Source organism: Sylvia atricapilla, chromosome 10 (genome assembly GCF_009819655.1).
Source record: "Sylvia atricapilla isolate bSylAtr1 chromosome 10, bSylAtr1.pri, whole genome shotgun sequence".
Classification (NCBI taxonomy): Eukaryota; Metazoa; Chordata; class Aves; order Passeriformes; family Sylviidae; genus Sylvia; species Sylvia atricapilla.
In genome coordinates this window covers 14,167,333-14,189,134 of record NC_089149.1, presented here as the reverse complement: position 1 = coordinate 14,189,134, position 21,802 = coordinate 14,167,333, and the positions used below count along the sequence as shown (strand labels likewise).

The following is a 21,802-nucleotide window of genomic DNA, read 5'->3' as shown; positions in this document are numbered from 1 at the left end:
GAAGAATTGGAGACTTACAGAGTGTCCACAATGAAATCTCACCTGAAGGGGCCATTTCCCGATTCCTGGCGACCAGCCACATCCCTAAGCTAGAAAGCAGCCAAGCTCTCTGCTCAGGACACACTCCACCAGCCTCCCCAGGACCCCAGCAGTGTGTTCAGCAGGAAAACCTTTATCTTTCTGCACTTTTTGAGCCAGGATAATGGCCTCTGAAACAGATGCTGCTTCCCAAGGGCCGAGAAGAGGCAGGAAGATGCTCTAAATTAGAAGCTTTTAAGCTGAGGCCACAAACAGACAACTTTCAAAATGTACACCTGACCTCAGGCCAGCCCCTTAGGCTCCACACTTCATTTCAGACATGGAAAAGAGGAAGATTCCTTCCATTAATTTGCTTAGAGCAGTAAGCAAGTCCTAGTGGAGACTGCTATGTTCACATTCAGTGTTTCCCTAAGACCTGCTTTTGATTTGCACTCTGTGCACCTGTTAGATAAATGAAGAAATCATGTTTCTTCCCTGACATCACTCCGCCGAGGCACCTTCTGAGCACACTGAAGTGATCATCCTTCCCCTCTCGGTCGTGCTGCTCCACTGCTGCAGCACTGCTGGGGCTCTGGGTGGCCAGCACAGCCCCAGTGTCACAGAGCTGCCAGGAGCCGGCTGGACACGGGGACAGGCTGTGCTCAATCCACCCTGGGAAAAGCCAGGGGCGGGCAGGGGATGGCACAGACACAGCAGCCAAGCTGACAGAGCTGGCCCCAGGCAGCCCGTGCTGCCCAGCTCATGTTTTGGCACCTGTGAGAGTGACTTAGAACAAACTTCCCAAAACGAAGCCAACAGCCCTGCCAACAAATGACACTGACACTTTTCATCCTTGTTGGGGTTTATTTCGATCACAGAAGGCACAGCAGGTCTGTTACCAGCAAGGGGGAAGCTCCCAGTAAGCTTTAGATCCCAAGCAGGTACAGCCAAACCGCAGCTGCTTTTTGGGGAATGCAAATGTTTAGATTTCCTGACATATCTAAGGCAAACCAGATTAGAAAGAGTAAATTTGATTATTGCAGTTTGAAACTGAAAATGCAATGCTTTAGCCAAACACAACTTTGGGCTGCTCTGAATGGTAACAGATATATTTTTTCCCAAACTTCAAAACTTAGATTAGGAGATTAAAGCCAAGTCTGCTCTGAGCAGAAGTTTGAAAGCCTTTCTCTGAGAGCTGTGTTTCCAATTCATTTTTTTAAAAGCCTTACTCCGTTTTGAGAAGCCAGTGGTTTTTCTACATCTGCTTTGTTCCCTTGCCTTCACACTCATTACAGCACTCCTTTTAACCACCCCTGTAAACAGAGAAGGAACACTGTGCTTCCCAAAGCTGGACCCTGCTGAGAGCTGCAGGCAGGGAATATTTTCACCACCATCACAAGGCAACCATGCAAACCCCCGGGTGCTCTTCCCCAGGTATCACTCAGCAAGCCCCTGCTTCTAAAAACATCCCTCCAGCCTTCCAGCTCCCACTTTTTTGTGTTTCCTTACGGAAGGACAATGGAGCAGGAACACAGGACATAATGGTTTGAGGTTTGATTAGAGGGATGCAGCACCTCTCCTACACTGAGAGCCTGAGTGAACTGCAATGGTTCAGCCTGCAGAAGGAAAGGGTTCAGGGTGATCTAATTACAGCCTTCCAGTACCCGAGAGGAACTTCCCAAAAAAATGGAGAGCAATTATTGCCAAGAGCATGGAATGGCAGGACAAGGGGGAGTAGATTCAAACTCAGAGTGGGTTTAGATCAGGTATCAGTAAGATATTCTCTGCTGTAAGGGTGGTGAGGCCCTGGCACAGGTTACCCAGAGAAGTTATGGATGTACCATCCTTGAAAGTGTTCAAAGCCAGGCCGGACAGGGCTTGGAGCAACCTGGTCTGGCGGAAAGAGTCCCTGGGCTGGAACAAGATGATCTTTCCAAACCATTCCATGATTTCACCCTCTGAGAGACTCCCAGGACAAGCCATTTAAAGCCCAGCCATGCAGCACTCTGCAGACAGACAGAAGGGCTCTGGGGAGGCAAGACACAAGCTCTGACCGAGAACAGCAGAAAATGATTGGAATTTGGGCACAGCATCATGCCAAGGATGCTACACTGCTGGTAGCACAGGACTGGATTAGAGGGATCTGGAGCAAGACCAAATCCACCTGGGACATAAACTTAACCCTCATCTTTGAGCCATTTTCAGCCATGAAGAATAACTTCCCTACATCAGTAACAATAAAACACTGCACAAGAATTACCACCCCAAAACAGTGAAACACTGAAAAACAGATGGTTAGGGACCAGAGCTCCCTTCAAAGCTGAAAAATTAGAGATACTCAGATATGTTCTGGAAATCTCCTGTCTATTTGCAAGACTTAAAATCTTGATCACTGTCCTCTGTTTTCAGTAGCCTAACTGCCACCTTGCCTACACACCTGCAACACAGTGAACTAACTACCACCAGCAAAACCTAGGGTATTTTATTTAATTAGGAGCAAATGCCTCATATGTCTCCAGGTATCCCCATGCTGCCTTTCTACAACAATGCAGTTTCCCACTGGCAGCCTTGCGACTTTAAAACTGCTTTTTCTGCGTGCTCATGTCTACCCCTACATGGCAGATCTGTGGATTTGTTATTTTGCCTTCCTGATCATGGAATTTGATACCCCCCCACTCTGTGTTTGCTCCCTCTTCACAATACTCAAACTTATAAAGGAGGAGGAAACCTATTCTTAGGGCTCAAACACCAATTATAATCCTCAGTGAGTCACCACATCTGGAATTCACTTCATTCATTCCAGGTGCATGGGACCCAAATTTAGTTTAGATTCATTTACACCAACAAGCTTATTGCTCTGGGACCAGTGCAAAAGCACAGAGCATTGTTTCACAGCAGAACAAACCAGAGCAGTTGTCACATAAGTGTTACTGGAAAGAGAAAGGTCCTAAGACTAGGATACACTGTACTTTAGCAAGGAAGAGTTAGGGTTTGCACTAGGAAAAAATGCAGTAGGGTAATTAAGCACTGGAACAAACAGACAAAAAAGGCTGTGATCTTCTCTCACTGATTTAAACAGTTTATTCTGGCCACAAGTAGAGGGAATGGACCAGATGATCACTTCAGGTCTCTTTCAGTACTATTTTCTGTTATTCTAATCTTTCAGCAGCTCTCAGCAGTGTATTTTTCTAATTACATCCAGTTTTCAACAGATTAGTCTCCCTTTATTCACATTTCCTAGCACAAACACCCAGAGCAAGCTGTTCCTGGACACCAGCTCCTTTGGCACTACGTTGCTGTAACTTTTGTGAGGATTTGGCCCTTAAGATCTCTCAAGAGTAGAGCTTTAATTTCACAGCACGGATCTTGCTCATTTTACTCCATATTTACCCAGAACAAAGGGAAGACTATGCAAATGCCCTGCTACTTAGACCTGAACAAAGTGGAAGCAAACATGTAGATGTGAATGGGAGACATAATGGTAGGAAAAAAAAAGCAGCCCTTTTCAAAAGTAAAATGACTTTGTCAGGGTCCCTTTGCACTACGTGCATGGATGATTTGTGACAAAACAAAAAAGTGCTAGCCTAGCACGTCACCCATGTCAGAGATTAGAGCACTTCAAAACCTTCAGTAGTTCAAGCACTTGCTGGAACTTGAAAGGCTTTCTTAGGCAGTGCTGAGCTTCTTTATGGCTTTTACACCACTTTGATGTGCACCTAAGAGTGAGGAATCTTAATCTGAAGGTTTTCTATGGAAACACTCATATTGTATAATAAATCAGAAAATCTCATCACCCTGATTAATGGTGAGTCAAAAGTTTGCAAAAGTTGGTTTGGTTTTTTTTGCCAGAAGTTCAAGATTTGGAGTCATTGTTTTGATACCCAAATAAGTCCCCTGAATTTCCAAGCATTTTGTTACTTTCAAAAGCTTCTGCAAGAATGGCACTGGTGTAACATTTCTGATCATTGACAAAGTATGGTGTGCAAGGTAGTAGGTGCTTATGCAAGTGTCACTTTCTCTCCTATTTTCACTCCCTCTTCAAAGCAAAGATTTAAAGTTTTCCTTAAAGGTAAGGGATCTGTGGAAACACAATCAGTTTCTCCCGTGTTACAAAACCTCTTCTCTGAGTGCAAACATGGGTATGTAAACACCAGCTTCATTTTCCCCCTCACTATACACCCTTAACCCCCAGGAGCATTAATGGGAATTATGCATGCATAACGAGCACAGAATAGTCCCCTTATGAATAGGGGCCTTGTTGGAACAATGAATACATTTAACCATTAACATCTAGGGATGTGCCCAACTATCCAATTTAACTAGCTGCCAAACAAAGCTACCATGACCTAGCTGATATTGTCAGGTTTGCAAGCGCAGCTCTCTGAAATTTGTCTCTCATTTGTTTTTAAAGGAGGTGACAGTGGTCTGCCCGGGGGCTCTTTGTCACAGGCAGCTCCTCACAGGAGGATGGGCTCCAAGACCCTCTCACATCCACCATGGGATGGAAGAACTCTGCAGAGGCAAAGACCATGACACCAGGAAGCAAGTAGACTCATCAGAAGACAAAAAAAAAAAAAAATCTACCTATATATAAAATTTAAGTAGATATATATGTTGGCCATCAGTATTAATGGACAGTAAGAGCAGAGAAAGGCAGAATACGGCACAGAATCATAGAACTACACTTCAAAAGAAAAGAGAGGAAAGACAACTTCCAGGGGAATCATTTTGTCCTCTACAGGTCTGAAGTTCCTCTGCAATTGCCTGGCCACACTTGCTCTTTATTTCTATATTTTAGCTATTCAAAATGCAAGACAGAATCCAAGGATGTGTACCAATTATACTCCCCTGAGACTTCTGAGCCCACAAAGTAAATGTAATGGTCTCATCTGAGATACTCAAAATTCCCCCATTGTCTTAATTTCTTTCTGTACTCTTCCAGCTTGTGCTGTGAAATTTCACAAGTTAAAACTTTACTCATTAATCATGCATGTATGAATACACTAAGAAGGTAATTAATAACCCTCCTTTAAAACTGATGTACTGAAAAGACTAAAATAGATAGATTTTTTTTTTCCTCCTGGAAGTGTATGCATAGTGTGCATCCACAAGAGAAGGCAAGGTTGTGACTGCTCCATCATAAATCATTTGTGTAACACTGCTGAGCTGCTCGGTGCTGTACACTGGCCCAGAGCCCCAAGGGGCTCCAGGACAGGCCAACAATCCATAAAACTCATCTGTCAGAGTGCCAGGGTCAGCCTGTGGGCAGCACCTGGGACAGAAGTGACCACTGCTGACCCAGAGGGATCCTCTGGGTGCCACCCCACTGAGCTGTGGAGCTTCACCTGCCATCACCCACCACAAGCTGGACTCAGCATGGAGTTAGCAAAGTTCTATCTCACACCCTGACACAGGGAGGCAAACGTGATCCTTTGACAGGGTGGTCTGACAGAGCAGAGCTGCTACACAGCTCAGACACAAAGGGCTCATTGTGCCATCACCAACACTGCCATAAAGAATATTGAGCTGTGCTTAAGGGACAAAATGCAGCCATAAAGAAGCATCAGAGCAGGTTGGCACAGCCCTGCTCTGGCTGCTCCACACACAGCACAGGCAGCTCCACACCTCAGGGTCCAGCCTCCAGCACACCTGGAGCTGCAGACCACAAAACAGGGAAAAACCTTGTCCTCCTCAGCCTGTGCTAGGGAATCCTGTGCACCCAGCTCTCAGCTTGAGTCTCTGGTTATTTTTGTGCATCTGAACAGAAGATACTGTGAAGAAATATGGAATGTTCTACCATCAAATAATATACTGCCTTCAAACACTAAATCCCAACTGCTTGGCAGAACATTTAAACAGTCTTGTGTCCCTTTATTCCATCCTTAGGATAAATCATTAAATATTAGCTAAATGCTTTATTGCATCCATTGGTGCTGCTCAGAAGTTCCCTGTATGTGAACAAAGCAAATACCTTTAAATAGATCTTCATGGATATGAGGAGGAACCTATCATCTTAAATACTGATATCTAATCAACAGATTGATACACTCCATATAAATTTTGTCACAGGTCTGGCTGCTGTCTGGGAATTGACTCTGATCCATCAAAATTTGTATTTTCGCCTAGAAGCAAAAGCTGTGCTCTAAACTGGTATGTGTTGAGTATGCATTTGAACTATTATTAAACATATGCCTCTTTATCATGCCATTTTATGCTTTCATGGGACAAAGATTCAATTACAAAGACTTTACAGTATTTGGAACTCTTGTTTTATACCATTTAAAAGCAAAACCATTTCACCACCCAGGGTACATTTTACACATATCCTTGCTTTTTACAGATCCTCAGGCTACGACATTTTTCATGATTAATCCTTATAAAAGCTCTGATTTATTTTGATCTATTTTATTGATTTATATAACAATTACCATGCCAACTTTGTTTCCACTTATCACATTAGTGCCTTTTCATTAATACTGCCCTTTGGTTAAGAACTGTGTGCTCAGACCTGCCACACTGGTGTGGGGCTGTGGGAACATTATCTTTCTATTATTTTTCTGATAACAATCTGGTAGCAAAACTTCAGAGGCCCCATAAGGTATCCCAGAGGCAGCTCTTGGGAGCCGACAGTATTTTAGGATGAGTCATTTCTTACTAAGTTTGTTTTCCATCCCAAGGTCCAGTTCCACTCCAGAATCAGCAAATCTTGAGCTGACCATTAAAAATAAAAATCCTTACATACTCTTATCAGCAGAGATTTCTCAGAGAATGAACAGACCACGTGAATTGTAGCAATACTTGACTCAGTCTGACAAGAAGATTGCGTGCTGGGAGAGAGCAGGTTCTCTGCTGACTTTTGGATACCTTCCCAAGACATTTACAGGAAAGGTTGATCTGAGTGACAAAGTCATTTTTCTTCTCACCTGGACCAAATGCTCATGCAAGTCACCAAGGACAATGTTTTTTTGGGCTCATGGATATGAAAACTACAGGTTTCCATCTGGCAGTGGAATGGCAATTCCATCTTTATGAGGCATTAAGTAAGTTTAAACACATTTTTTCTGCCTGTAGATTACTCCCAAGAGGGCATTACAGAGTGGGCAGCTGGTCCTGCGTCAAACAGAAATTTAAGGCATGGGAAAAGAAGGGGAAAAAAGATGTTACTGCTGGCGAGACCTTCCCTGTATCCACAGTCACCACCAGCTTCAGCTTAACACTTCTGGTGACAGTCTGAGCCTGAAGAGTGCCATAAAATCCTGAAAAGATTAATGCAGGAAGGATCCTTACTCCAGAGGAGCTGCAGGCTGCAAAAGCAAAGCTTTCCTTCTACTCAGAACAGCTATTTCAGCAAGCAGAGACCACAGCCCCTGACTCCTCAGAGGCTGGATGAGAGAAGTGGAGCAAGGACAGCTTTCAGGTTCAGGTTCAGTTCAGAAACCCGCGTCACTTCTAGTGTTCTCCCTCCCCTAAGGAAAGAATTAAATGGAAGACAGCCTAAAGAAGTGAATGTATAGCTCAGTGATATTTTCTGGCTGTAATCTTTCATGGGGGGTTTGCAGCAATAAAGCTGCTCACAGTAATACACCATGGTGCAGCCTGTAGACAGGGAAACTGAGGCACAACTGTTCTGGGCTACTCAGAGAGGAAGAAAGATGGGCAAAGAATCCATCTCACAGTGGACCAGTCCACCCCTCCAAAAGGTATCTCCCCCCGCTTTGTGATATATATCACCGAGCCTGTGCGTTCATAAATAAGCAAAGTCGAAGTGTAACAGGGAAAACACCTTCCACTGTAAGAAGCTGCAAGGTAATACCGAGGACTAACAATCACTGGGTAATAACCAGGTTTTTTGAAAAGAAATAGGAAGCTCATGGAAAAAGGACTATTTATTGTGTCTTTTTTAATAACCTTAACCACTCTATATAGTTCCTATGCCTGTGCTCATGCAGCAATGCTTCCTCCCAGCTGGACCCTTCATCCACCCTACTGAAGCCAGTCCCACACAACCACATGTGCAGGTGGACAGAACACCCAAGTGCAGCAAACTGCAGCTCACACCAGAAGGTTTTAGTCTCTCTGAGGGGGCAAAAACTTCCCAGAGCCAATACAGCAAGTCCATGTCTCCTCTGACATAAAACAGACACTGACAGAATGTCACAGCAAGCAAAATGCCTCCCTGCACTACACCTTTACCAGGGGAACCTGGGTGTTCTCATTAGGGAAGCAGGAAATCCGAGCAGTAATAAAAGGAAAATAAAGTGTGGCATGACCCACTTCATAAGAAAATGGCCAATTTAATAGATATTCTTGGACACAGACAAAATAGGGACCTGGCTCATGCTCTTTTCTCAACACACACGGGAGCTGTGCCACAGACTGGGGCGGGATGGGACCCAGTCTAATGCAGCAAGGGGCTCCTGGTGGGAATCCAGGACTTTGTCATTATTCAGAAAGTAAAACAGTTTAAATGTATAAATTGTTAATGCATGTGCACCTCTACAATGGGATATTCAATACATACACAGCAATGAACACTCCTGCTGATTTAAGGATGACATAGGAGAATAGAGCAGTTTTTAATGGAACAAAACCTGCCCTTCAGAAGCAAGTTCCTGAGCACAGCCTGGGCATCTTCTGTGCTCTTTGTAAGCCAGTAGTACAACAAGATAAAGCTAATCATCCCTTGGGTAGTCTTCTACAAGATGATTATAACGTAAAGAGTTCCTAAAATTCTTTCACAAATGACATATTTCCGATGCTTCCAGAAATCAACCCAATTCTTCACCCTCTACTTACCATATGTTTACAGACTGGGGTTTTTGCACGCCCAGACACTAGTCAACAAGCCAGATGGAGAACTGAGCATATGTGCATGAGCAGGACGTTCTCGTGGTTACACAGTTACCGACGGAATCACAAGAGGACTTTTATTCTGCTTCTGCTACGACTCACTGCCTGAACGTGGTCACGTCACATCACAGACTTCAGCTGGCTTCACTCAGTTCTCCTCCTGAGAACTTGGGAAGCAGTGACAGGCAGGCACCACCATGCTCCATGTCCCAGAAAAACCTAGGAGTGTCCGGAACTCCTCCCGGAGCCCGTGCCAGGGCACAGTGGAGGCTGTAACACAACCCAGGGCTCGCAAGGTATGGCCAAGGCAGCCCCCGCTGGGAGCCATTCCCGACAGGGCAGCAGGCTGGAGCTATCCAGACTCCCTGGAACCAAAGGCTTAGTCCCCTGGCAGGATTAACACAGCCCTTCACCCTTGGAGACAGCTTAGAATCCTCTCTCATCAAAATGTCAAACAAGGAGCTCCTACAAAAACATCCCAGCTCTGTCTGTGATAATCAAAGTACACCATCGGGGACATATTACCTCATTTCTCAGTCTGGGGAAGGCACAAAAAACCCTTCCTGTGGATCACAGCCAAGGCAGGAATACCTTTACCTGAGTAATCTTTGCTATTTGCAGCAAATTACCCTTGAAACATGCCATTTGTTCCAAAAAAGTAGGGTACCAGAGAAGCACAGATTCCACCAGAGAAGAAGAGAGTCTTACAGACAGACCAAGGAGATCTGCTATTTAAAGGTGTCTGCAGTTTGGATGTCTTATCCATCCCATACCCAAACGTGTCCTTGGCCCTGCACTCATCAATGGACAAGGCTTCAGAGTAGAAAAATAACTCATGTCTTTCGGGGGAAGCTGTAAAAGAGAAATTTCAAAGAAAACTGCTCCTCATCTCTAAGAGCTCATTCAGGTGATGATTTTCAAGCATCTTGCTGCCAGATGCACATCACACCTTAAAAGCAAAAGCCTTTTTTTTTTTTTTTTTCCCTTTAGGAATCTTCCTCTTTCTCTTGCCACTACATTTTCTCCAGGAGGCTGGCAGGTCCTGCCCGAACTCTCCACCTCACTCCAGACCATGCTGACAGCTCTCTCCCACGCCCTCAGCAATCTCACCTGCACACCAGGTGAGCACTGGGAGGCAGCTCCCAGCCCAGCAGGCGCTGTGAGGTCAGACCCAGGACCCACTGCTGTATCCCACATCCACCACCTGAAAGCTTCAGCACTGCCACCACGGCTAACGCCACAGGAGGATGCAGGCTACTAATTCTCCCAACTATTTCATGTGATTACAGGTGAAACGGGCACCACCCGTAAGAGACAGAAAACTGATACCTGTCTGTCTGTCAGTACCTCCCCAGGCACTGGGCTGGGCCTCTCTCCTTGACTCAGCTGCTGGTTTTCCCAAAGGGTCAGAGAACCTAATAATCATTAAGACTTTAACTTCCGCCAGATTTGTTGTATTAGCCTATGAACACTGGCTTGAGATTAGCCAAGGGCTTTCAACACTTTGGTGACTGAAAATATCTAGTACACAGACAACAGGACTGCAAAAATTCCATTTTTAGAGAAAATAAGCCCAAATCAACATGCAGGTGAGTGAGGAGCACCCCAGGGCAGGCTAAGCACACATGAGCTCCTGGCACTTCACTCAGGGCTCAGTTCAGCCCAGCACGCTGCTCCCCAGTGTCACCCCCAGCTGCCACCACTCCTCCTCTTCAGCTGACACCCCGTATCTCCAGGGGGTGTGCTTCAACATTTGTGTGGCTTTAAAATGCATAATAAAATAAGCCTCAACGTCAGGAGAAATGTGTGTATATTAAGATATATTCACTGATAACAGCTGCCCATGAAAATGCTGGAAAACCTTTCAGTATTTAATTAAAAGAGGGCACAAGACAGAGGAGACATTACTGCCCAGCAAGGGATCATTAAAACACACAAGCCTTGGTGGAGCAGAGTGATACTCAACGAACAGGGAAGATCAATATACACCACTTTTCCTCAGCTCTGCTCCAACCCTCTTCAAAGGAAACCTTTATGAGCTAAAATTTAAAAGCATATTACCCTCCCTCACCTTCTCTCTTGCCATTTCTTTTCTGAGAGCTTGTTATTCAACAGGGAAGTTGGACAGGACACAAGAAGACAATGAAACCTTTCCACAGCAGGAGGGTTGGAACAAAAAGAGCTTTAAGGTCCCTCCCAACCCAAACTCTTCCATGGTTCTGTGATTCTCTTCAGCATCACAGGACCTACACCTTCCTTCTGAAAGTAGACAACTTTTTGAGAAAGTTTCCTCTACTGCACTAGAGTTTTATAAATAATGTAAATGCATCAATTTGAAGTTTTAGGAATTTCTTCCAGGAAGAGCTCAGGAGAGAGTGTTAAGCATCCATCAAAGTGGGTGAAAAGTCTTGCTTTGCCTCTCCTCTAGCTCTCCAAAACAACCACCATCTGCCTTTATCAGCACAGAACAGTAACACCAAGCTTCAAAACGCCACTCCTGCAAATCTCTTCTTGCCAGAACGTGACAGACGATTCCTGCTCCACAGGTAACTCTACACCGCTGTGTCATCTCCACCTCCTCACGCCAAGTGAGGATCACCAGCACTCCTCAATGGATTACAGCCGCCAGAGAGCAGCCCAGTGGCCGATCAAGTTTAACCCCCGAGACACAAACCCGTGCCAGAAAACACACCCAGGACTCATCTAAGACAAGTCGTCTTTCCATCAAACTCTGCAGCCTCTGAATTGAACTCTTCTCAGAAGTAAAACTAATAAAACAATGACCCAAATTGAAACTTGTACCACCACACATCTATAGGCAACTGCAGTGGCACGAGGTAGCTGAAATTGTGTTAGGAGATTGATAGTCTCTTCTTTATTCCAATGCCTGTAATCGTTTTCTTTAAACAGATTCGCTGAATTGTTTAGACTGGAAAACATGTAAAAGTGAGGAATGTGACTTCATTATCTAGATATATGATATACTCGTGATAGTTTAATTATGAAGCGCTTCGCCCCCTTAGCAGGTTAGTTGTAGAATATGCAATAAAATGAGTCTATTCTTACTATTTATACTAGAAAGTGTGTTACTTTCCCCTCTCAGCGCTGTCAGGCATTGTTCCCGAACTGCGAAAAGGCAAAAGGGAACAACACTCCGCTCATCAACTTTCACAAGTGCGGCAGACTTACTGCTAAACTAAGCGAAAGCCAAGTTCTCTGCCGGCTGTATCCCTCCAAGGTGTCACCTCTGCCTTTCCCCATGACAGCGCTCCCGAACTCACTGCAAGACGACTCTTCCCGGGTCAGAACTCACAGCGAATCCACCCCGCAGAGAACGCCCCGTGTGGCCCCAAAGCAGCGGCCCGGACCGGCCGGTGCTGTGCCCGGCACGGGGTCTGGAGCGCTGCCGTGGAAACCCCTCCGCCCGGACCGACAGGCAACACCTGCACGGTGTAACAGCTCAGGAGCCACGCCGCTCTCCTTCCCCGGGCAGCGCCGAGTTCTTTCAGCCGGCTCCCCCGAGCCCGCCGGGACCCCGGCCCCCAGCCCCGCGACCCTCCCGCCGCTACTGACCGGCCGTGGGCACGTCGGGGACCAGCTTGAGGGGCCCGATCTGCCGCAGCTGGAACGCCGTCCGCACTTCGTGGCAGCTGGGGGACCTGCCCGCCGCCGCCGCGCCGCACAGCCCCGCCGCCAGCAGCCACAGCCCCAGGACGGCGCGGCTCCCGCCGGCGGCCATCTCGCAGCCCGGCCACGGCCGCGGGCGGCCCGAGCGCTGCGGGGCGCGGGCCCTCAGCCGGTCCCGGCGGCGCTGCCCCCGCCCGCCGCCCGCGCTCCTCCTCGGCGGGAGCGGCCGCCGCCCCTCGCCGCCCCTCCCCGCTCCCCCGAGCGCGGCGGGGACAGGCCGGGGGCAGGGCGGGGAGCCCCGGCCGGCCGGGGACCGGGACCCGCTCCGGGCGCGGCTCCGCGGGGCGCTGCCCGAGCGGGCGCCGAGCATCGCGGCGGTGCGCTCCTGCGGAGCCGGCCGGGGCAGCGCCGGGCGCCGGAGATGCGCTCTGGGCGCTGGCGGCTCTCGGGAACAGGTACGGAGCGAACGCAGCGCCAGGTGTAAAGCCCCGAGCGCTGCGGGTTGCGCGCTCCTTCACGGTTTGCTTCGATGCTGAAATTCCTAGCGAATGACACGGAAGGGTCTTCGTGTGTCGAGGGTTAACTCCAGCCAACAGTCCCCGCGCAGAATAGAAACTTGACCCCAGGAAACATCTCCTTAATACACCAAATGCAAGTATAAAGTGTTCGTTTGTACCAAAGCCGGCAGCAGTTCCCTCTGTGGTTTGGGGGCACAGTCCCCTCCTGGGGATCACGCCACCTTCCAAGAGGTGGTCTGCGATCTTTTCTCTGCCCGCAGCAAGCTTCGGTGTCAAGTGCTTTACCACACGTTTGAGCACAGAACTGTGCTCAACAACTGGGAATATTTTCCATTTCACAAAAGCGTTCAACTTCCAGAGACGCCAGACCCAAGCAGTCTCCCACAAAGAGCCCCGTTTGCACAGCACCTCTCAGGCATATGGAGCACGTTACCAGCCACAAGAATGACTATTGTTTGAGGCAGTTACGTCTGATTTCTTGAAGGTTACTTGCAACCCTCAAGATGCTTCTAATGTGCTTCTGGAGCAGCAGGGGAGCCCACCTGCAGCTAATTTAACCATTATACATCCCATAGGTAGTAATGAGAGGCTGAGCTCAAGTGCTGGAGTTGCCTGAGTTGCATTTTAATAGCTAGGATCGCAAATCCTTTAAACAATTTACTTGTATTAACTTTGTTCCTATCAAGACAACAAGAGATTAATTTTCTTTTTTCTTTTTTTTTTTCTTTGGGAGAATAAACCCCTCAGACGATCTGATGTAGACCATTTAACTTGTAAACTACGAGTAAAAACAAACTGGAAGAACAGACCAGCTGTATAATCAGGGTTCTTATTCAAAAGTAGAGAACTAGTCATGTTGAAAGCCCTCTGCTCACCCAGTTTGGAGCTGCAGTCCCTGGCTCTTCCTGCAGTTTTCCAAGGTCACACAGGAGCCCAGGACACGATGGAGCAAGCCAACACACCAAAGGGCTGGCCCCCAGGAAATCCAGAGCCCACGGACACCGAGACAGGTTGTACAGCCAGCAAGGCTGACATTACACACACATGTTAACAAATCGAGGTGGCAACAGGTAGATTAAAGAGAGATGAGGGAATAATCAGCATCAGTGACAGAACAAATTAGCATCATAAGGCACAGTACCCCAGCTGCCAAACTATGGTCCTGCATGTGGGTTTGTGAACCCAAGGAAGATGAACAAGGTGCCCCCAGTTGCATTTTGTTTAACCTCCGGCCCAGTCCTAAAAGACTTTATTCAGACAATACCCCTGTTGACTTCAGTGGGAGTTCTGCCAGAAAAGAAAGAAATGGCAGGATGATGGATCTGACAAATAATTTATTTGACAAATAACAGCATTATTTGGCATATATGTTATTCTATGAATAGCATCGAATCAGTCCTGTGCAAGGGCTTGAGGCATTTAATTCAGTGGGGGTTTTTGCTATTGTTTTCAGTGGGTGGCAAATTCAAATCTCTAGTTCTTTTCTAACACGATTTGTTTTAGTGCCTCATCTTTACATGATGAATGTTCTTTTCATCACCTATTTTTTAAGTTATCTCACTTATTTGTACTTTTTAATTGGTGCTCATATTGTTAGCAGAGGACAGTCCATTACATCATCTCCAGTTCCCCTCCTTGCCTCAAAATCCTGCTGAGGATCCAGAATTATTCCCGTGTCCAGCAGAAAACTCAGTGAACTGGAATGTGCATACATGTAATGCTGGTTACTTCATTACATAAGGAAACATTTACATTTCTCATAATTTTGTGATATCTATATTGAGAAGCATTAAATAAAGATGGCATGTTACATTTTTCAGGCTGTAATTTTATTTTTCCCCCTCTTCCAAAGGACAAAAAGTAGACCCTCCAAACAGTGCTCATGTGTATGTTTTTGCCGATGATTTTATCCATATCAATGAGGTGTGACAATGAGACAGTCGTTATCACCTGAGCAGCCCCAGGTGATGTGCACAGACACAGTCCACAGGTAAATGCTGGCCCTTGCAGCCCGGGGGTGACACTTATCTGTCACACCTCCTGACACTGCTTAGGTGACAAATGAGGACCTTCTGGCCACCACTGAGCATCCAAGAGTGCTGCTTAAACCCAGCGAGTGAAAAGTGACAGGCGCTTCAGGTGTCTGTCCCTACAAAGTGATCCCCAAACCCCCAGAGGACTGGGAATACCCACCACAGGCACAATACAGTGGGCTCCAAGGAATTTAGCCCCCATTTCTCCAAAACACACGCTCCACACAGAGCAGGGCAGTCAGGGTGGCTGTAGTGGAGGTAGGCAGGTGCTCAATGGCAAACACACGCCTGAGTGCTTTGCTGGAACAGGGCTACAGTTTCCACGAGGGCCGTTTAGCCAATTATTGTACACGACATTCCACCACACTTGAGCAATTTGCTTGGAACGATCACCGTTTACCTTGTCAACAGGTGTCTTGTATTTTAACAAATGAATATTTATCAACCGTACATCACTGAGAACTGTATCAGTGCTTCTTACAATGAACGGCCACATAAATCTGCCCAAACAATCCGCTCAGCCTAATCCTGCTAAAGTGACCACAGAACTCAGCATGAGCTTTGGCTGTGTAAGAAAAGCTGGGATCAGGCCTAGAAACAGGGTTTTGTGTGCCTCCTGCCTCAGCCCTTCTCTGCTTGAATATAGCTGGAGCTGTGCCAGTGATTTAAATGGAAGCTGGGCTAATTCCCTTATGTTTAAGATAAGCTCATCTCCAACTGGACTTTCCACCAATGGGACTTAATGGGCACGAGGTCTGCTCTTGCCAATTTGGTTTCCAGAGGAGAGCTTTGCTGTTTGTGTCTCAGCCATTCCACGAAAGCCAGCAATCCAGTCTTTACAGCCTTTTTTAATCTTTGGAGGTCCAGTTCTTCAAGGTACATGTTTCACTGAAGCACCTGAAGAACTCAGAGGACAGAAGTAAAATTAAGGGACACATTTATGTCATTGGGATGAGCCCAAATGACGTGCTGATTTTCATTTAAAAATCGCTCAGCCTCGAAAGAAGTGTAAAATCATTTAATTAAGACTAGTTTCCTTTCTCAGGGTTTTATAATTTTCTGGTGTTTCTTCTTTTAAGGAAGTTAAATTTATTATCTGAAGACTATTTCAAGTCAGAGCAAACTTTAAAGCTGAGCATGAAATTTTAAATATAGACCTTAATAGTAAAAAAATTGTGCATGAAATATTCATAAATATGCCAAGACTAAAAAGCACTGCTAGAAAATTATATCTAGTGATTTTACTTGAAATTTTCTCATCTTGTTAAATGATGAACCCAATGAAACTATTAGAAAAATTACCAGTCTATGCCTACCATTGGTTTTTTTGTTTGTTTAGATCCCATTTCCTTCTCTTCTCCTTCCCTCCCAGTACTGAGCACAAAGAGAAAGGATCATGCTGCCTCACCATGAATTGTTTCCCATGCTGCATGTACTGCACACAGAAAAAAAAATGTGTGCAGACTTTTTTGATGGTCAGAATGCAGTATTCCTGTGCTGCCTCATTATTTCAGGGATATTTTTCACTTTACCAACCTATTGAAATGCACACATTAGAAGTGCCTGTGGTACTTTTTTTTCCCCTTAAAAAACCCCATCATACATGAAAAGCATCTCCATTAACTCTACCATAACACTAATTTTTTTAAAAAATATAAGACCACCAACTAATTAAAGATCTATGGTAGAATTACAATTGGTGTGACAACCCAGCAAGTCAGGACAGACTAGTTAAGAGAAAACATCCTATAGACAATGCTGAAGATACTGTCACTGTCTCATGTTTTTCCAGTGTTTCAACAGTGTGAGAACAATTGTTTTGTATCAGACCAAAAATCCTTCAGCCCCTTGACTTATCTCCTGTGGCAGAGATCAGACCTGATGTGCTGATTTAGAGATTACACTGTGTAGAGCATATCAGACTTCTCCCTCTCTAGAGCTGTTCCAGGTCCCATCCTGGCCCCCAGAGACTGCTGTGAGCTGGGAACACCAGCCTAAACTCTCAGGAGAGCAGCTTTTTGGTCGTTAAAAAAAATGCCCTGAGAAATAGTTATCTCAAAATCTCACTGGAGACGTAAGGGAGGAAAAGGCAGAGGTTTTAATGACTCAGAAAATCAGCATCTCCCAGGGCTGCTGCGTGATCCTATCCAAGAGGAACACAATGGGAAGGTGACTGTGTGGTATCAGCCTTCTCATCTCAGTAATACCAGCTCTTTCTGTCTGAATTCTTCCTCAAGCATCCTGGGCACCTAGCAGCTGAGAAAATGAATATACTCTTTGCCCTCACCTGCATGGCTCAGCATACAAATTATTTTAACTGGGACAAGCAAGAAGGTTCTGAACTTTCTCATGTGAGAAGCTGCTTCACAACCCAAGGGAAATCAAGAAGATTACTCAAGGAGTAAAGGCTGCTTGACACCAGCAGAAGTATCTAGCTCTGGTTTCGCTTACTTCAAAATACTAATAATGGAAATAAGTTTCATATTTTGAAAGTCAGACTGGATACACAGGGGAGAGGGATGTGTGGACTCAGGCTGTGACAGGGCATTCTTGCTTCTCTGAGCAGCTGTAACGCACATCAGCCCCCCCACCTCCCACAACATTTGTACTTGGGGCTTCCATAGTGACAGACACACATCACATTTAAAGTGCTGAATTTAACTTTCAAAAGTTAAATTTTGATCTTTTAACTCATCAAAAGATCAAGAGCTGCCTATAATTTCTGATAACCTTACAAGAACTCCTGGCTTTTTCCTGCCTGACAGGTAAAGATCACAATATGTTGGACTTCATTAACAGATATTGTTAGTGAATGCAAAACTGCTTCTAAAACTTCAATTTATCCTTCTTAGAAAATAGTGCTGTTATTCAAAAGCTTATGGTATGGAACAAGATCATCTTCCAAAAGTACTATTTCATAAAAAATTTAAAAGATCACATAAAATTTATACTAGAAGTATGAATAGCATCATTATAGTATTTGTAATAGCTTTTTCTCGCAGAACAAAATGCCCCAACTTTCACTTTTCTAGCTGGGCACTTAGAAGAGCTGATTTTTAACTATGTGTCAGAATTTGAAGTTAATTAAAACTAATTGCCCACTGTACTGTAAGTGATGCCACTGCATTTTCAAATAGCTCTGTTTCCATGGGATGATTTACTTAAAACTGATGTCTCTCATTGACTGAATTCTGGGTTTGCCTTAATTGTATTGTTGGAGTTGTTTATCTTTGCTTTCTGCCTTGTAACTCTACATGAAAGGTCATCAATAGCAAAGTTCTTTGCTAAGATTGACGCTTTATCAACACGAGAAAAAGCGTCCTAGAATATCAACTAGTTTATCAAAATAAATGAACTCCTTTGACATCTCCCATTACCATTCCCACCACTTTTTGTCCTCAGAACACTTGTTTATGTGCTCAGCCTTGTACCAAAACTTTATAGCTCAGAATCACTGTACTGGTACAGAGGCATTTGTTCTCTTTCCCACACGGGGGTAAATTAAACCTCTTTAATGAGAACACGTACACACCTAGAGCCTTTCTGCTGCTCCCACCTGCCACTGCCATGCACACAGGCCTGTTCAGCCTCGTGTGTCCAGAGTGAAAGTCTCTATGTGCTGGATCACACCAAGTGATAGTACCTCCTCCTTCATGGGAGGCTGCAAGGGGTAAAAACCCAGGTTAAATAGGGGCAAACATGGCCAGGCACAAGTTTCTGCAGCTGCCCTCCAACACGAGGGGCTGCAGGACTGCAGCAGCCCAGGGGCATTATGTCTGTCAGGAGCACAAAAAACAGGGGAGGAGGAGAATGCTCTGGATTTCTCATGGCACAGTCAAGTCTAGTGAAAAAGCACAGCCCTTCATGCACTTGTGACAAAAGCAGGCTGGTTGCCACCAGGCTGATGCGCAGCATGGCACGTTCACATCACCTGCTCATTCAGCTGACCTGCCTTCAACTCCCCTGCCTCCCCCACCTGACGGCTGCAGAGGGGGCTAGGACCAGATTTCCAGGGCAGAGTCAGCCTTGTGGCATCCCCCCTGTGAAGCCTGATGCTGTAGGAATGCAGCTCAATGGGAAGCCCTGGCACAGCAATCGCTCCTTTCCTTGTGGTTTGGTTGTGGGAATGACCCCAGGAGACCTAAAATAACCCTGGTGAAGTTTACCACACAGGCAGCACACAGAACGTGCCCCAAACCAAAGCATGTTCCAACTCAGCACACAGCATCACTGCCACCTGTAGGAGCGTGTCTCATCTTTCCCAACAGCCACCAGTAGGGAGCTGGAGCAGGTCCCAAGGATAACTTTTGTTGCTGTAGAAAACATACTAGGAGGACCACATGCTGTATAATTATATTTTCCAGCCTAAGAACATGCCTTCAAAATTAAATTTAACAACCACAAACTTGCCTCGTTCCCTGAAGTCAAATCCAGCCCAAACCCATCCCAAGTGCCAAGACTCCTATTCAAGGCCACCTCCAGAGGTCAGGTGGTGGTCAAATGAGACAGACAATTGGCTCTGCAGACAGCCTTCAGCTTGCCTTGCACTTTCAGACACGAGCCTCTGCAAAGTCACTCAGCACAAGTCATCCACGAGCTGCACAGAGACCCACTGAGTGTGTGATGGGCTGTAGGGCAGGACTGTGTTAAAAATTGCTGGCGTGGAGACAGTCCATCATTTACCAGTACAATCTGCAGTGGAGAGATGTACAAAGTGATAGACATGAAAAAAGCATCCCATTTCACCAAGTCCAACTTCCAGATGTTAGATTCATACAATATTTCTAGTCCACTTCATTATGAAGGGCAACAGCAGCTTGATAACCTAGAGACTGGATCAGCAAGAGCAGAACAGGCACAAGTCACTGTTGAAATATGCCTGGGAAGTTTGCCTGTGCTGTCTGAAGCACATTTGGTTAAAACATGCTATTCATAAAAAATACATGTTGTGAAGAGCTTTTTCTAATTGCCATTCACTGTTGTCAGTTTTAGACAAACACTCTTGCTAAAGATCTCACTGCAGAAGACTTTGTGATAAACATTTCCAACAGGAGAATTCTGGAATGGAAGTCCACACTTCAAGAAAACTTTGAAAAGCTGCCTGGCTCCACAGTGCTGGGAGCAAGTCCCACAGTTTCCTTTTGGCTCAGCAATTGCCCAGTGGATTCACTGCAAATGGCCTTGTAGAGGTGTCCCTCAGAGCAGGAAATGGTGGAATTGGGAAAGTCTCTGGCATAACTTCTTCTGTAGGATCATTATTAGTGCAAACACTCAGCACCTTTGCAAACTGAACAAGCGTGATAGAGAATCAGTAAAATAAAGAGTGAGCACACTGGGTTACATTTTAATGTATGATATATGCTGCATGTACCACTGTGGTTTTTAAGAACTATATTTACCAACTGGTTTTTTTTGTTTAAAAACTGAAAATCACCTTTTGCTGTTTTCCCATCACACCATAAAATGACCTGTAGATCTAATGCAACAAGTAATCCTGGAGCTGAAAAGTGCTTTTCAAAGGGAGAGAACCTGAATACAACAGCTCAGTTAAACCCTGTGTGTGAGTGCAAACTTTTCCTAGTTGGTTTTGCTCATGAGTAGCACAGCAATTGCTGCAATTCTTCACATAAATAAAACAGGGACATTCAACCCCTTTAGCTCCAGTCCTGTTGTGGGGAACGACCCTTAACGTCCACCAATTTCAGTAACAGGTTTTTCCCCTGTATCCATGGTTCTTGACAGCAGATCAGCAATTTCTATTGCAACTCATCTGGGGACACATCACTGCAGCTTCTTAATGCCATGAGTTTTGTGGTGCTTTCAGGAACAGAGGGTGGAACAAACAGTGACAGAACCCCTCTGTTTGGGGGTCAGGCTGCTGCCACCATTTCCTCAGCATGCTCCACTCTCTGGGATGCTGAGCAGGTCCTGGCCTCATCTGCTGGACACCGGATTTTTCATGCACATGGCTGTAATCTCTCTTCTCCAAGAGACTGCAGGAAAAGGCAGATGAGCCCTGAGCAAGTATAAATTAATGCTGACATTTGCTGGAATAATGTACTCTCTCGAGCCTCTGCATCTATGACGCCAATAGAGGCTGCTGGCAACACGAGTTTATATGCAACTTTCTGCTAAATCAGAGCATCATCTGCACAAATCAAGCACTTGGGAGACATCCTGAGATTTGTGATGGTCCCTAGAGCCATAGCTGGGTTCTGAGCCATCTATTCTCACTGACTGCTGAGATTCCTTACAGGCAATTTTTAGTGACAGAACTGAGGATAAATCCCACCCATATTTCACAAAGTAACAGCAAGCTTTGTTTGACTTTGAAGTACAGATTACTCAGCGCTGATAGCACTACCTATTCCACACTGCTCATTTTCTTTCTTCAAAACCAAATCCAGGGCTGGTTATAAGTGGGTTTCTGCCCTGCACAGTAGATCTGGGACAAATGAGGGGCCCCAAGGCATGACACCTGTTATCCCCAAGTTCCTCACACAGTTGAAGAGTTGAATGAATCACGATTCTCTGCCTAGTGGCGAACTGTGTGCGTGTGATCCAAGACTCCTCAAAAGCAGTGCAGAGCTCCTGGGACCCCAGTGAGCTTTGGGAAAGGTCTGCTGTGGCCTGGTGCTCCTGGACATGTTCATCTCTGAGCATTCAGGGACAAGGGCTGGTGCCCTGCTGTAGCTCCAAAGGATAACACCCACAGTCTGCAGAATTTTTGCCCTCCAAGTCAGCAGTTCCAGCTCA

At 45.7% G+C, this 21,802-nt stretch overlaps 1 protein-coding gene across 3 annotated transcripts in view; it reads right to left on the bottom strand.

The window, feature by feature from the left end:
- Positions 1-13,511, bottom strand: part of LOC136365507 (glypican-5-like) — a 347,571-nt gene extending 334,060 nt beyond the window's left edge. For 2 of the 3 annotated variants that reach the window (XM_066326024.1, XM_066326025.1), the window contains exon 1: positions 12,442-12,612. In XM_066326024.1, coding sequence (XP_066182121.1) covers positions 12,442-12,607 — 166 coding nt within the window. In that variant the 5' untranslated portion in view covers positions 12,608-12,612. Of the gene's footprint in view, positions 1-12,441; positions 12,613-13,421 lie in introns of those variants that run through there. The other variant, XM_066326026.1, reaches the window with a different exon arrangement.
- Positions 13,512-21,802: the final 8,291 nt, after the last annotated feature.